The sequence below is a fragment of the Hemibagrus wyckioides genome, linkage group LG13, assembly GCF_019097595.1.
Source record: "Hemibagrus wyckioides isolate EC202008001 linkage group LG13, SWU_Hwy_1.0, whole genome shotgun sequence".
NCBI lineage: Eukaryota > Metazoa > Chordata > Actinopteri > Siluriformes > Bagridae > Hemibagrus > Hemibagrus wyckioides.
This window is the reverse complement of record NC_080722.1, coordinates 22,113,908-22,129,705: the sequence shown is the minus strand read 5'-3', so window position 1 is coordinate 22,129,705 and position 15,798 is coordinate 22,113,908. Positions and strand designations below refer to the sequence as shown.

General features: G+C 34.4%; 1 protein-coding gene across 1 annotated transcript; it reads left to right on the top strand.

The window, feature by feature from the left end:
- The first annotated feature begins 503 nt into the window (after nt 1-503).
- On the top strand, nt 504-15,798 carry cmn (calymmin). The gene is made up of 33 exons (XM_058406397.1): nt 504-576; nt 1,046-1,090; nt 2,020-2,085; nt 3,506-3,544; nt 3,652-3,690; nt 3,830-3,886; nt 4,161-4,214; nt 4,323-4,379; nt 4,590-4,631; nt 4,716-4,754; nt 5,421-5,450; nt 5,570-5,617; nt 5,714-5,755; nt 5,877-5,921; nt 6,020-6,079; nt 7,425-8,132; nt 9,347-9,403; nt 9,907-9,939; nt 10,054-10,092; nt 10,208-10,249; nt 11,782-11,838; nt 11,942-12,007; nt 12,091-12,153; nt 12,237-12,296; nt 12,633-12,728; nt 12,812-12,871; nt 12,948-13,007; nt 13,108-13,179; nt 14,370-14,423; nt 14,514-14,570; nt 14,660-14,698; nt 15,469-15,636; nt 15,716-15,798. Exons 1-33 carry the CDS (start codon nt 504-506, stop codon nt 15,796-15,798), a joined length of 2,550 nt encoding a protein of 849 aa, XP_058262380.1.

Here is a 15,798-nt window from a genome sequence, read left to right as displayed (position 1 = left end):
TTTATTGCTTGTACACAGTCGCTCCATTGATGTGCCTTTCCTCCGCTGTCTCGCTCAACCCTGTCTCAAGCCCATGTGCTCCAGGACTGGACAGAAAGGCAGCTCCATGTGTCTCTTTTTTTTTCTGAGAGAAATTAAACTGTAATTGCAAATAGTGTCCTAGACAGCAGTGGAATAAACACAGTCCTGTTCTTTTAAGTAGTCTACTGTTGTAGCAGTCACTCCATTGCAAGAAGAATATTATAGTTTGTGCTTTGACATGGAATTCTGTGTATTGTGTATTTTTCACTTGTTTCCTTCAGGTTATTTCCTGTTTACAGTTATTCATAGTCTAATGGTTTATCACAGTACTGAATATGAATATCTGTTTTATTTCAGGGTACATACCTCAGAACAGAGGTCAAATGTTAATGCCATCCAAAGGTAACATCAGCCTATTTAAACACAAAAAAATTAAAAGTTGATGTGATGTAAAAAATTTTAAATGAGCATTTAGCTTAAAAATGATTCTTGATTTAGGATACAATCTCGGTGCACAGAATGCCAACGCTTACCAACCCAACACTAAAGCACAAGGTGAGGAATAAAACATACCCTTTTTCATTCAGGTTCTCACATGAATCAGCACCTTCTCTTTTTATCACATGATTTCTGCATGCTTTTAACACATTTTAAGATTAAGTGAAAATATTGCTAGCTAGAAAATTCTACATGCTGCACATGATGTTGGGTATCATTAGCTAGCTGAATCTATTTAGCTATTTAGTGTAACAGCTTCAAATATGACTAATGAAATAAATGAAAACAGTAACGAAAAAAAAAGTTTTAGCTTACTATTCATTTTAAACTCCCCTAACTTGTATGTAACACTACTATAGTATGTATATTATTTATATATTTCAGTTTATTTTATGGAATATTCTAATAATCAACATTTAGATATTACAGATATAAAACCTAAATACAGTTCTAACTAATATTAAATAAAAAAATTGCTAAAAATAAAAATGGCAAAAAAAGAATGAAAATGCATTTTCTTCATCAGGTTATGGACCTGCAGCTCCTCAGCCCAATGGAAATGGAGCCAAAGGTAAATTTAAGTTCATTCAAAAGTTAGCACTGATGTCTTTATGCCCTATGTATAGAAGTCTCTTAAAATGTAATATATATATATATATATATATATATATATATATATATATATATATATATATATATATATATATATATATATTTTTTTTTTTTTTTTTTTTTTTAAGGTTATGGTGCTGCACAGGCTGCCGGAGCTAGTGGAAAACCCAGTGGTAATTTATCCTGATTAATTCTATTCAATTTCTGTTCAATTAAATTAATTGGATTGAAGCTAGATAAACTTTCTTATGGCTTTTGTGAGTTTGTGACATGGAGGTTTTAAATAATGAAATAATTGTATGTATCAGGTCCCTATAAAGGATACGGTGCTGCTCTTGGAAATGGAAATGCAGCTAGACCAAATGGTGAATATAAACATATCAGAATACACAATATTGCACTAGATAAAACGTAGACTTTAAATATAACCAAGAATTTAAAAGTCATTTCTATACAAATTCCTCATTCTAATGCTGGCATTATTACACAAATAAACTGTAATTTTTGATCTAATTTGGAAACTTATATATTAGGATGCCAGGTGGTATGGAATTATATTTCTTGGTGGTTTAAACTTGTAGATTTGATTAGTGGCTTAAACAAATACTGATCTGATGTTAATATTTTAATCTGAATTATTGAGAATTCTGTTGTCAAGTTCAGTAGGAAACTGTATTATCTGTGTAATTTCTGAAATATTATTGTGACAGTGATATATCTTGTAAGACTATATTAGTTCTTTTTTCGTTAAAAGTATCTTAGTACAGATTTTTGTCTTTGAGAATTATAAAAATTGAAGATGTAGTATAAACCAGCTGGTTTTATTTTGTCATGAGAAAATTTTTGTTCTATGGAGTTTCTAAATCATGAAACAAATATGTTTGTCAGGTCCTTATAAAGGATACGGTGCAGTACCTGCTGCACTCGGAAATGGAAATGGAGCCAAACCTAATGGTGAAGATGAGCATGACAGAATACACAATACTGCACAAATTCTTTCCTTTTTTTTTTTTTTTTTACCTTTTCAAAAGAGAAATTAGTTTTAATATAGGTTTAATGCAATGTATTATGTGTGTTTTGATATATATGTTTCATGAATGTTTTACATTTTTATCAAATTTAAGCTGTTCGTTTTGAACACTATTATATTACTTGGCTAATTGGATATTTTATTGGCTTATAAGTTGGAATACTAAATTGGGCAATTATATTATAATTGGTAAAAAAAAATGATAAAGAGTTCAATACTGAATTGGATAATTGGACTGTATGCTAAAGTTACTGGCTTTTTACAAATTCTTTCATAGTGATTATTTTATAAGAAAATGAATTATAAAAATTCTGTTTAAGAAACTATGTGGTATGAAATTTAGCCAAATTTCCAAGTATCATTCAGAAACTATTTACACTATATTACATTATATGTACATAAGTTTATTCTTACTGTATTGTTATTAACAGATTGTACAATGACCTGTAGCTTAGATTTAGCTAGGTGAAACAAACCAAAGGACTAACTGAGAATAATGTTTTCATATGATGAAATTGATTTGATATTTTCTTTCATAATGAAATGAGCTGCAGAAGTCAGATGTTAAACTGAATAGTTGGAGTTTGTTCATCTTTATTAGACAATCGACTAACTTTTACACCTCAACATCTGAGCTAAAATAATAAACAATAATGTTGTTTATCAGGTCCTTATAAAGGGTATGGTGCTGTACCTGCTTCTCTCACAAATGGAAATGGAGCCAAACTTAATGGTGAATTATCAGATTTTTTTATGTTGAGATTTAAAATTGATGTAACCTGGAATATACTGTAGATGTCATTTCTATCACAATTTCTCCATGAATTAAAAATGATGCTATTTTTTTATGCAGTTTTCTCAGTAACATTTTCAATCTCTTGTGTGTTTTGTGATTTACATATATATACATATATATATATATATATATATACATATATATATATATATATATACATATATATATATATATATATATATATATATATATATATATATATATATATATATATATATATGTATATATTATAGAGTTTTATGTATCTTGTGTAGTTTCAAGTTATTGTTTCGTATTCAGTATAGATTCAATAAGATAAATAAGGAGATTATTTGCACTTAAATAATAATGATATTTGCACTTAAATAATTTATTGTTAACTGCTAAATGCTGTATACTTAATAATTGTGTCGAAGTGATGAAGATCAGGACCTATTTCTATTATTATAAATATCTTCAAAAGCAGAACATCGTTGTTTTAATGCTGAGTTTGGAAACTGGCATCATAAACACACTAAATGTGAATTATTAAGAAATTATATGTAAAGAAACTGAATTTTTGTTTTCAGGTTTTGGTGCTTTTCCAGGTGCTGCTAAAGGAAATGGAGGTAAAAAAAAAGAAAAAAGAAAAAAGAACCATATGTAACTATATATATATATGTAAGTTCAACTTTTCATTTATTTATTTATTAATTTTTTAAAATTTGTTCTACAGGTTATGGCCCTTCACCAGGACAGGGTGTGAAACCCAATGGTAAATTACAATTATATTTATTATATTCATATATAAAAACACATTTGAAATTCAAATACACAAACGAAAAAACTGACATGAAATATGTAGTTCAGATAAAGATGATACTCATGCATTTTATTTTGTTTATTTCCTCCAGGATATGGAGCTTCACCTTTTACATCCAATGGCCAGCAAGCCAAGCCGAACCCAAACGGTACCTCCAGCCCTCTTACATTCTGTTACATTAAATAACATCATTACATTAAATTCAGATTTAACATACATACAGAGTACAATATGTAGTGAAATGCTATTTGACTGTTGGTGATATAGAGGTGGAATAAAAATAGATACAATACAATACAGTATTATATTCTATTATGTTACATCATATGCTATATTACATTGTATATTATATTACACTACAGTTCTTTGGAAGAAGTTTGTGATTGAAGTATTTCATCTTTGTACTGTTTTGTATATGACAGGAGGTTATGGGTCCAAGCCAAATAAGCCCGGATATGGAGCACAGCCTACATATGGTATGATGTGTATTATTTTTTATGTTTTATTAGATTGAATAAAAGTAATTATATAGTTATTATAATAATCATCATATTTCCTTGTATGACTAATTCAATATCTTTTAGGTGGATTTGGAGCAGGGATGAGAATAGCACCACAAATGGCCAACAAAGGAAGAGGAGGTGAGCAAATTAGCTCATTTATACATTTTGACAAAAGCTAATAGACGTTAATTAAATACAGATTTTTTCGCAGGCTATGGAAAAGGGAATGGATTTGGCTATGCAGATTCTTCATTTGCAGGTGAGTTTTAATGCTAAATTATGATATAGATTTCTGAAATCCTTTTGAGGGATACATGTAAATGCAATGTTTAACAACTGTGTGTCCAGGCTACAGACCTGCTGCTTATCCCCAGGCTGGAGCTGGCCAAGGTACTGATCATTTGACTTTTCTGAAATATAAATACATGCTGTAAAAGGTCTGTGTAACTTATTAGAATTATTTGACCTTTGTAGGTGGAGGATATCCGAATGGAGCAAAAGCCCCAAAACCTGGTAATGACTTTCACTTGTGGTCTAATATCTAAAAAAAGAAAAAAAGAAGAAGAAGAAGAAGAAGAAGAAAAAAAGATTTTTTGTACTGTATAGTAAACAACATGTCAATTCCTGCACATGATAAATGATATTTTCCAGGTTATGGTGGTAGACCTTTGACGTCAAGTGGACAAGCAGCCAAGCCTAATGGTACCATTTTTAAAAAATAGTATATAAACCTCAAAACTGAGCTTCTTTTCTTAGTGAAGAACAACATCCACATACAAAAATGAACTAAAGACTTTTTGTGTAGTTAATTTAATCTGGAAAACTGTCCATAGAATTGACTTCTCACTTCTTTCTTTCTTTCTTTCTTTAAAAAAAAAAAAAAAAACAGGCTATGGTCCAGCTGCTGGTGGTCCGAATGCACAGGGGGCAAAACCTGCAGGTGAAGCTGGTCCAGCATTTACACTAAATACTGTATCACAAAGGTTTCTAGGGGTTTAGTGCTTATAGTACTAATAATCATTCGTAGAACTAGTATTAATAATAAGGTGCTGCTCCAAAAGTTATGCATGCTCTGTGATTAAGCTGATGGACAAAGTTATTCCTTTGTTCTTTTAATTACAATGTGGTTTTGATGTAGACTAATCTATCTATACTGGTCTCTTGCTATCTCATTCTCAGGATACGGAGCAACCAAAGGACCCAAAGCAGGTAAATGATAGCTTAATATTGCACATAATAATATTGCAAATAATTAACATTTCCAGAATTCAGATGTCTAACACAATGCACTTTTCCTGTCATCACTGATTGCATATTTGTTTTATCAGGATATGGTGGATATCCCAATGCTGGCGGATTTAAAGGACCAAAACCAGGTAAAATCTGCATCACTGAAAAAAAAAAATAAAGCTTAAAATATGGTTTTGAGGCCAATTTTTGTCAACATCTGTCTGATGTTGTCATTATGCTAGGTTACGGTGGTTCGCCCACAGGCTATGGACAGAGACCCAGTGGTAAATTGACCTTTTGCACATCATGTTAAGCTACACTAAGAACAGAATATGGAATGTATTGATGTTAGATATTAGCTATTTGGTAATGCAGACTGATTTAATATATTCACATTTCTCACAGGATATGGAGGTTATCCCAATGGGGCAGCTAAAGCACCAAAACCAGGTAAACTCTTTAGAGATGATTGTTGTCTGGGTCAGTATTGAGAAACAAACACCCAGTAAGTAAATAGGAGAATAAATCTGTCTGTATTTTTTTCTTAGGGTATGGTGTTGGTGTTGCCAATAAAGGAGCAAGTAATGGACAAGGAGCCAAGCCCAATGGTAAATCAGCCAGAAGTAAAGTCATTTCATCATGTAACCATTTATAGACATGTTATTCAGTATATACTCCAAAATCAGTGGCATCCTTTTAGTTATGTTATGATTTAATTATTTATGTATTTTTAAAAATATCCCTTAACTGATTAGTACAAGTGTTAAAAACAAATAAAAAAATTCCATGTAGGTGTCAATAGTCATAACACATAATACTTATACATTATAATTTGGGGGCAAAATAGTGGTTGTAATTATTTTTTTGTCTGAGTGAAAGTAATAGTTTGAAATAATATTAATATGAAGGGTGCCAATAATTTTGGAAAGCTGTGAAGAGAAACAGTATGCAGGTCTCCTAAATAGGGTATTATTTCTCCTATTGCAGGGTATTCCCCTGGGTATTCTTTCTCCCAATACAGACAGACAGACAGACAGACAGACAGACAGACAGACAGACAGACAGACAGACAGACAGACAGACAGACAGACAGATAGATAGATAGATAGATAGATAGATAGATAGATAGATAGATAGATAGATAGATAGATAGATAGATAGATAGATAGATAGATAGATAGATAGATAGATACTTTATTCATCCCAAAGGGAAATTTACTAAAATTTACAAGAGACTTCAAGTGATTTTGGCTAAATAAATATTTAAAAAATGTATATAAAATAAATTTGAAAATGATAAAGATTCAGTATTTAAATATATTTGATAACTTCATTTTGTGGTTTTCAGGGTATGGTGTTCCTGCTGGTGTACCGAAAGTTAAACCTGGTAATTTGTGATTAAAATATATGTTTTTTTTTAAGCATGCCCATGTGTTTTGACTTTTTACACACAGACTGTTGTGTGTAACTATAATGTTCATGTTGCAGTTGTACTGCTAACATGGAAAGGACTTTTTTACATCCACCATATTGTATGTTTTGGTTCATAAAATGAACTATGAATGTTTGTACTCCTGCTGGTAGTGGTTCTCAAATCTAGTCTTTCAGTCAAGTTCTGCCTACTTCCAACATATTTGATTTAAACCATTAAATCAACAGATTAATAGTTAGTTGTATAAGTAAGATTAAAACTTTGTGTGGTGCTGTGACAGGGTGGTATTACTGTTTCAGGGTGGTCCTCCTGATTTATTTCTGTGTAGCTGCACTAATGTCAGAGCTGTTGTTTTGACTAATAAGACTCCAACTCCAATAAGACCCTCTGACCACTAAGACTCCAACATTCAAAAACAGCATAAGTTAAGACACTGGGTCTCCATGACTGAATTTGAGAACCACTGTACAAGGGGGCATGATATTTTTTCCAGTTGGCAGTAATATTTCTTCGACTCCTAGGATATGGCCCTGTAACAGACAGCAATGAGAAAGGACCCAAAGTGCAAAGCCTTAGCCCTGAAGCCCTAAGTCTTCCATCAGTAACAGGGTACACCAAAGGAATCATACAGCCAGCTGAATCTCAGCCTATTATACCTACTGCACTGCCACCCACCATGGGAATGGCATTACCTGTAACGAGTTGGAAGGGCCCAAAACCTCAGGTTCCTGTGGTTCCACAGGGCTACCCATCTAAGCCAATAGTGCAAGTGAAGTCTCCTGTGATTCCACAGAATAAAGCTTACAACCCCGGACAATACATCCCACAAGAAGCTCTGATCCCAGAGCTTGCACCCCTCATTCCTCAGGGTAAAGGTCCCAAGCCAGCTGTCCAACCAGCTTCAGAAATTCCACAAGGAAATCCTCAGAAACCAGTAGCTCCTGCTTTACTTCCATTTGCTGAACAAGGAAAAGCCCCAAAGCCAATTATTCAAGTTCCTCAGCCAGTCACTCTGCACCCAGGTGTTTCACAAGGTCAAAAACCAACTGCTTCAGTGCTGCTTCCAATGTTCCGTCAGACCAAAGGCCCCAAACCTGTTGCTCCACTTCCTGAGATTCCACAAATGAAAGACACCAAACCAGCTACACCACAGACTGCAGGTCCTCCACTTGCTCTTGTACCAACCCCTGCTGTGCCTCAGATGAAGGGTCCAAAAGTAGCAAATCCTGGTAAAAACATGTTATTTAATAAATTCTGCATGTCCTGCATGTTAAAGGTCTTGATTAAAAAGGATCATGGATGTTCTTTAACTCTCAGAGTACTTCAAATTTAGATTCAGGAAATATTGTGAATATAAGTATTCACTTCCTGGTTCAGTAATTTTATTTCAGACCAACAGATTAGTTAGTGTGTTGGGGTCTAATCTTATGGTTAGCAGGTTTGGCTTGCACCTCCATGTTCAGGGTTTCAATTCCCGTCTCTGCCCTGTGTGCTACAGTGGTTTCCACTGGGTACTATGGTTTCCAACCCTAGTCCAAAGACATGCACGATAGGCTGATTGGCATCTCTAAATGAACTGTGGCATGTAAGTGTGTGATTGTGACTTGCAATGCTTCAGCACCCCATCCAGTGTGTCCCCCACCTTGAGCACTGAGTCCTCTGGGATAGACTCCAGGTTCCTGATGAAAAGTGGAGTTAGTGTTATCATCCTGAAATGGATTATTTTCCTGTAACCACATGCTCAGCGTTTTAATGTAGAAATAAAAAAATGCACATCTTTAATACTGTCTGATTTTAATGGATGTTATGTAGACTGTGGACCTGGGGTCTCTGGACAGTGGACTAAGCTGCCCAGTCCTGGTAAACATTCAGATAATACAAATCTTTTTTTTTTTCAAATGTTTTTTTTTATTAATTTTGTGTTGTTTTATTTATGTTTTATGTAGAGAAGTGAAAAGCATGTTACTGAATTGCATGATTACATTTCATCTGATTAGGTTGTTTGTCTTTATGCATGTCTGTAATAAGTTTTTGCATGGGTCTCTTTATGTTCTTAAATGTGAAATTCTTGGAAATTTCATATTGTTTAAGATTCGTGCTAGAGGAACCACTTGTCATTCATAACTTGTTATTAAACTGTGTGTTTATTTCATTTTATCTGGACACTGTATTCATTTTATAACTTGTAACTGTATTTTTGCCTTTCAATAATAATGACATTATTTTTGTTTCATAATTATTTTTTTGTTTTCATAATTTCTGTTATCTATTTTATAGTCCTCATTGTAGGACAGTGTCCTGTCTTCCTGTGAATAATATTGTGTTTGTCTTTGTGCTGCATGTATGTTGAAATAAATGAAATGACCTCCTAACAGCATGAGAAAATGTCTCAGTGGATTTTATGTTAATAAATTTTGCTCTAATAAAATGTGTTTATCTACAGGATATGGCCCTGAACCGTGGTACCCAAACAATGGAGGAGCCAAGGCCTCAAAACCAGGTCATACTCATCACTATAACATATGTACATGATTTACCTCATAAGAAATTTTGATGTGGAGTTGAAAAATAATGTGGAATTATTCATTTTACAATTAGTTCACAATCAAGTGAACTAACTACTTCACTTGAGTCTTGAACTGAATGATTTGTTAAAAAAAATCTGATTCTCCTGTTATCAGTGTGCCCATGGTTTGAAGGATAAGCTGACTGATCACTCTATATAGCTCACTTTCAGTTCATTCATAATTTTACACATACAAAAAAGCTTTAAAGATGTATTTTGTCCAAAGGAACTCTAATGTTAATTCATGAATTAATCAATAGTGCAATATTTATTTAATTAATATTGGCCTCAAATGGCCATAATTTGTAATAAATCGATAATGCATGTGCTTAGCTCATTTTTTCAATAGTGTGTCTCATTAATACCGCTGAAGCTTTCACATTTTGTAACCACTGTTGACTTGAATCACTTGAGAATACTTTGTCTTTATTTATCAGGTCTGGGATATGGCCCTAAAACCAAACAGCCAGGTAACACAGTTTTTCCACCTACACCCACGTTACTGAACATGCTTTTTAATAACCTGCATTAACTGCTAACTGGCTAACTGACCAATGTATAACGTAATATGCCTTTGCATCCAGGCTATGTTAATCCAGGACCAGGATATGGATATGGCAATGGTGAGACAGAGAACATGTCCTATTCATTTATTTAAATTCATCAGAATTATTTATGTACATTTTCAGATGTATTACTGCTAAATATTTATGTTTCTTTCTTGTCTTAAACCTTAAGGTGCAGCAGCCGGCCTCGGTGAGGTGATGAAAGGCAAACCTGGTACGAGAAATACATTTCTCATTTAGTAAGCGTAAACAGTTACAATAAATCTTTAAATTTTTTGAAATATTAAATCTTAATCTTTGTTATTAAATGTTGTTAAAAATGAGAATTGTTGAAGCACTGATACTAAACTGTACTCAAGTCTCAAAAGTGTGTATATATATTCACATTATGGACATACAAAATACTGGTTTGTGGTTGGTTGCCAGGTCTCCATTATTTTCTGCTATTTATTCAGATATAGTCAAGAGTTTATGTACATATTCACGAGAAGTATTTCATACTTCATAATGAAAGTCAGATAAATCAGATACGTCTTTTCTTAGTCATTTACCAACACATACATTTCTGACAGTTTCATCTTGTTGAAATCGTCACTGCTCTTTCACATCGTATACAACGTCGCAACTGCATACTTCCTAGCCAAATCTTCATTTAAACCGCTCACTAGGTTTTCTTAGGAATTTATCAGGATATCTGAGGAAAGTGTTGATATTCTGGTCAATTTCATGTTGTCAATACTCCTATACATCGTGTGTATGCACGATACACGTGTGTATCAACATACTAGCTAGCGTCATGCTTATTTAAGTCCTAAGATACATTTCTATAGGAAATTATGTTTCCACAGTCATTTCCACAGACTGGTTGGTTGTGTAAAAGACCTAAGAAGCTAGCTAGACGAATCGACTCATTAGCTAGTTCATGCTAGGTGCTTGTGTTTCTCAGTTGTCTTGCAGCAGTGTTCTCACAACTTTGCCTTCAGAAACATTTTATGTAAGAAGATAAGTAAGGTACTTTATTGTCATTGTGTACAATAAAACAAAATTTAGTTTAGCAGCTCTTAGACAGAAATATGGATGTTTAACCTGAAACTATGAAAGAAATTAAATGAAGAATTTGAAAGATTTAAAGAATTAAGAATAAATATATGAAGTATCCTGTAAAATATATGACATAAGATACACACATAAGTGTAATTCTTTGGTTATTGAAATGTATAGTATATTGAGATGCATATAATGCACATAATCCATTAAATTTTATAAAGTGGACTGAAGTGAATGTTAGCTTAAATAAACCATTTGCGGAGTTCTCTTCACCTGCTAATATTTGTAATTAGCATAAGTGACCTAAGTGACAATCATACTAAATTTACTATTTGTTCCATGTAGCTTGTAGTGTAGCTTTAGCCGGCTACATTTGACAAAACCTGTAGTGTGAGAGAGACTGGACGCTTTGTTGGACGTTAGCACTTAGCAGAGCATCCATGTATTATGCTAATTCATATCGAAGGGTGAATTTCAGTCAAATGTCTTCTTCTTTATTAAGCATTGTATCTATTCCTAATCTTAGATCAGATGATCAGTAAACCAAAATGAAATGTATCCTCTTTGAAAACAAGGAAAGGACCAAAAAGTTTTGAATTCATATAGTTGGCAGTATTTTATATGACAAAATTTAATGGTATGTGATGGACTTTATCTGAAAGCTCAATTATTGGAAAAATAAATACGGATCTCTTTTAGGTGGAACAGGACCGCTACCATATAACGGTGCCCCCATCGTCCCTGCTCGTCTGGATGGTAATAAATATATGATTTACACTGTACTATTGTATATGCATACAGTATAGGTGTGTGTGTATGTGATGTTCAGAATATGAGTGTGAGCCTTGTTTTAAAACAGGAACCAGTCCAATCGAACCACAGACTGCTGAACTCGGGCCTGAGGTGAAATCTGGCCATGCTTATGGTGTGTTTTACGCTATTTTAAAAGTTCATTTCAGCTGTTCACGGCTTTATTTATTGATATCTGTCTGTATTTTGCTCTGATAGGTGGACCATATGGAGCTCAGCCAGCGGGATTTGGCTCTGAGGGAAAGCCTCAAGTCAGATATGGTAAACTGTGTTGAATACTTCACTATGAAATAAAATTAACCTACTGCCTACTTTTTAAGACAACACTTGCCTTTCTCTCCTAGGTATTGGTGGCCTTCTTTTTGGTGGCTCGTCCATGGGATACGGTCCATACGGAAAATATGGTGTGGCTCATAAAAAGTTCATACTCATTTATAAAATATTTTTTAAAAAGATGATATATTTTCTATAATAGATTAATCATTATAGGATAATGTTATAACTGTTATAACTCATTATAACTGTGAAAACAAAACCAGCTAGCTGGCTAGCAAATTTAAAAAGCTAATATACACCTCTTAATTTACTTTCAAATTCAATTTAACTTCTTTGTCCTGTCAGAAAACGTCAAGTTACAGCCTAACCCACTGACACTGGAGACTCCTTCCGAAAATGTTAAATTAATCCATACGGCCTCATACAGATATTAATCAACCTAAATGGATCTCATGTTCCTTCAGGTAATCCCTACGCCACACAGCCTTATGGCGCTAAAGCAGCTGGAAACTACAATCCACCAGAATTTAACGCTAATCCCAAATCTGCTGCAAAATACAGTGAGTTCCTTTGACAACCTTTACCATATCACTACTTTAAACTATGACTACGACCTATCATGAGTCTCTCTCTCTCTCCTCAGTGATGGGAGGCTCTCCATACAGTGCTGGTGCTAGTGACCCTAAAGCCTCAGGAAAATATGGTAATTACTTACATTACATGGTTTATCTAAATTTTATCACTCAGTGTCTAACCTTTGTTCTCTGACTCTGTACTAGGACCCTACAGTGGCCAGCAGCTTGGTTTGCCAGCTGTTGCTGGGAATTCTGGGAAATACGGTAAGGCTTAGTGGTTTTACAATGTAATATAAAATGTGAAAGATTTTCACATCTGTCTCAGTATTTATCTGTCTTTGTATCTGTCTGTCTCTCTCTTTAGGCCAGTCCTTTGGACCCTATGCCCCAGAGTCTATCAGTGTCGGTGCTGATGCTAAATCATCTGGAAAATATGGTATTTACATTAAATGTGACATCAAATGCATTACCTTGTCTTTATATCGCAGCACTGCTGAATTCTGGATTCTGATTGATCAGAAGGTGATGATAAGTTTTCTATAACAGCACCTCTGACAGTAAAATAACTTATAATAAAATAATGAACAAATTAAATGCACGTTAATTAAGAAAGAGAAACAGATCATTTTTTCTGTAAGGAGATGTTTGTAACATTTATGGAAGGAGTCTCCAGTGTCATTGATTCTTAACAGTCAGAGGTAAAGTTGTATAAATCCAGTAAAATTCCAAATACTATATATTTTCCAGGCAGTCCATCACTTCCCTTTGAGGCCCTTGGTCCAGTCACTGATGGTCAGTCCATTAATCAGCCCGGTATGAAACTCACCTACACCTACACCATGCCGTATGCCACCTAATTCCTACTCCCTATTGCCTACATTGAATTATTTCACTTTTGGATTTGGTTCATCATCTGTCACAGTGGGGGCGTGTCCTATACCACATACCCTATTTACTACCTAGTCCGAATTAACATCTGTCCACAGTGGAGTCGTGTCCCAAACCACACACTGTATTCACTACCTAGTCTAAATGAACACCATCAGTCTACACTGGGGCTGTGTCCCAAACCACACACTGTATTCACTACCTAGTCTAAATGAACACCATCAGTCTACACTGGGGCTGTGTCCCAAACCACACACTGTATTCACTACCTAGTCCAAATGAACACCATCAGTCTACACTGGGGCTGTGTCCCAAACCACACACTGTATTCACTACCTTGTCTAAATGAACACCATCAGTCTACACTGGGGCTGTGTCCCAAACCACACACTGTATTCACTACCTAGTCTAAATGAACACCATCAGTCTACACTGGGGCTGTGTCCCAAACCACACACTGTATTCACTACCTAGTCTAAATGAACACCATCAGTCTACACTGGGGCTGTGTCCCAAACCACACACTGTATTCACTACCTAGTCCAAATGAACACCATCAGTCTACACTGGATCGGTGTCCCAAACCACACACCCTGTTCACTACCTAGGCCACATAAACATTATCATCAGTATGCTGTAGGCACATCCCAAACCCCACATCCTAATCACTATATAGGCTACATGAACACTATTATTTGTCTGCATCATATCCCATAACCCTTCACTCTCTGTGTGCAGCGTCGCAGTATGAAGCTCCTGGTATCGACGGAGTGAAGTCTGTAGATCAGTTTGGTTAGTGACTATTCATACATTAATAATACATTAATCACTTTAAAGCAGGTCTCAGACTGTGTATGAAGTGTGTAATGTGTGTGTTTTCAGGAGATGGAGAAGTGCAGCCTGAGCTTATTGCTCCTCTGGTAGATGGAGTTGGAGAAGGTAAATTAAACCATTCTTTTTTTTGTGGCGAACAAATTTCATTTACAAAATATATATATATATATATATTTTTTTTTTTTTTTTTACAGGACCAGCCTCCTATGTCAAGGGAGGAGTCAGAGCTGAGGGTAAACACTCGCACTATTGTACACAAGACACACAAAAAAACACACACACAGAAAACAGACACACACACACACACAAAACACACACACACGGATCTCACTACGATTTGCGTTCATTATTTGTAGCATTTTTAGCACAAAACGTTTCATCATGTCACAAGTACAGCAAAAAATTTTGATGATATAAAAAGCATGTGGTTATTATTACTTAAACCATTCACCTACATGTTCTTATTGTGTTCGAAAAATGTTAAGAAAGATTATTTCAGAGCTTTTCACTTTTTATTTCTGTCCAGACTTTAAAGCAGCAGTACTGTATTTACCTTTTGGACTATATGAATTTTGGAGGTATCTCCTATGTTATAGCTTTTTGACTTGTTACCATAATTGCATAATAACAATTTTCATTTATAGCATGTAACCATTCAGTCACTTTTAGCATAACCTTTAGTATGTGGAAATTATTACTAAATAATCTTAAAATGGGACAATTATTGTGTGGTAATCTTTAACGTTTGCTCTGTAGCATTGTGGAATTTTACTGCGTCAATTTCAGGAATTATTTACATAAATATTTCTAACATTTAACAATAAAATGGCCATTATTGTGTAATGATATTTAGTTTGGGACAATTATTGCGAGAATATTTTTGTTACAACGAGACAGTTGTTTCATTATTTAACGTTAAGAACATTTTATTTCATTAAATTCTCTTAGTTTTTTGTTTTTTTTTACATTTATTTATTTATTTTTTTTAAACTTCTCCCCCCAGCTGTCTCTTTGCCTGCTGCCTCCACTGATGGCCCCTTCACCGGCTCTGCAACATCATTAGGAAACCCCGGCTACTCACCAGTGGAAACGCCCACAGAAGCAGAGACACCACAGCACATTCCCCTTCAGCAGAACCTCAAAGGCCCACAGCTGTCTCAAGCCTGGACAGGTATAAAACTCCAAATCATCTCTAAAAGCAGCCCATTATCTTTAACAGTACTTTGCATTAAAACATTCGCTCTGTTTAGGAGGCGAGGAGCAGAAACACAACCTGAAAGGCTTCTTCGGCAACAGATATAACGGTAAGATCCGGTTAAGCTTCAGAGCCTAA

Excerpts from the sequence above, each read along its gene's own strand:
- cmn (XM_058406397.1), top strand. The coding sequence starts at position 504 with ATGATTCTTGATTTAGGATACAATCTCGGTGCACAGAATGCCAACGCT. Across the intron at positions 9,940-10,053 it reads CCCTAAAACCAAACAGCCAG|GCTATGTTAATCCAGGACCA; the intron begins GTAACACAGTTT and ends CTTTGCATCCAG. Across the intron at positions 12,729-12,811 it reads CAAATCTGCTGCAAAATACA|TGATGGGAGGCTCTCCATAC; the intron begins GTGAGTTCCTTT and ends CTCTCTCCTCAG.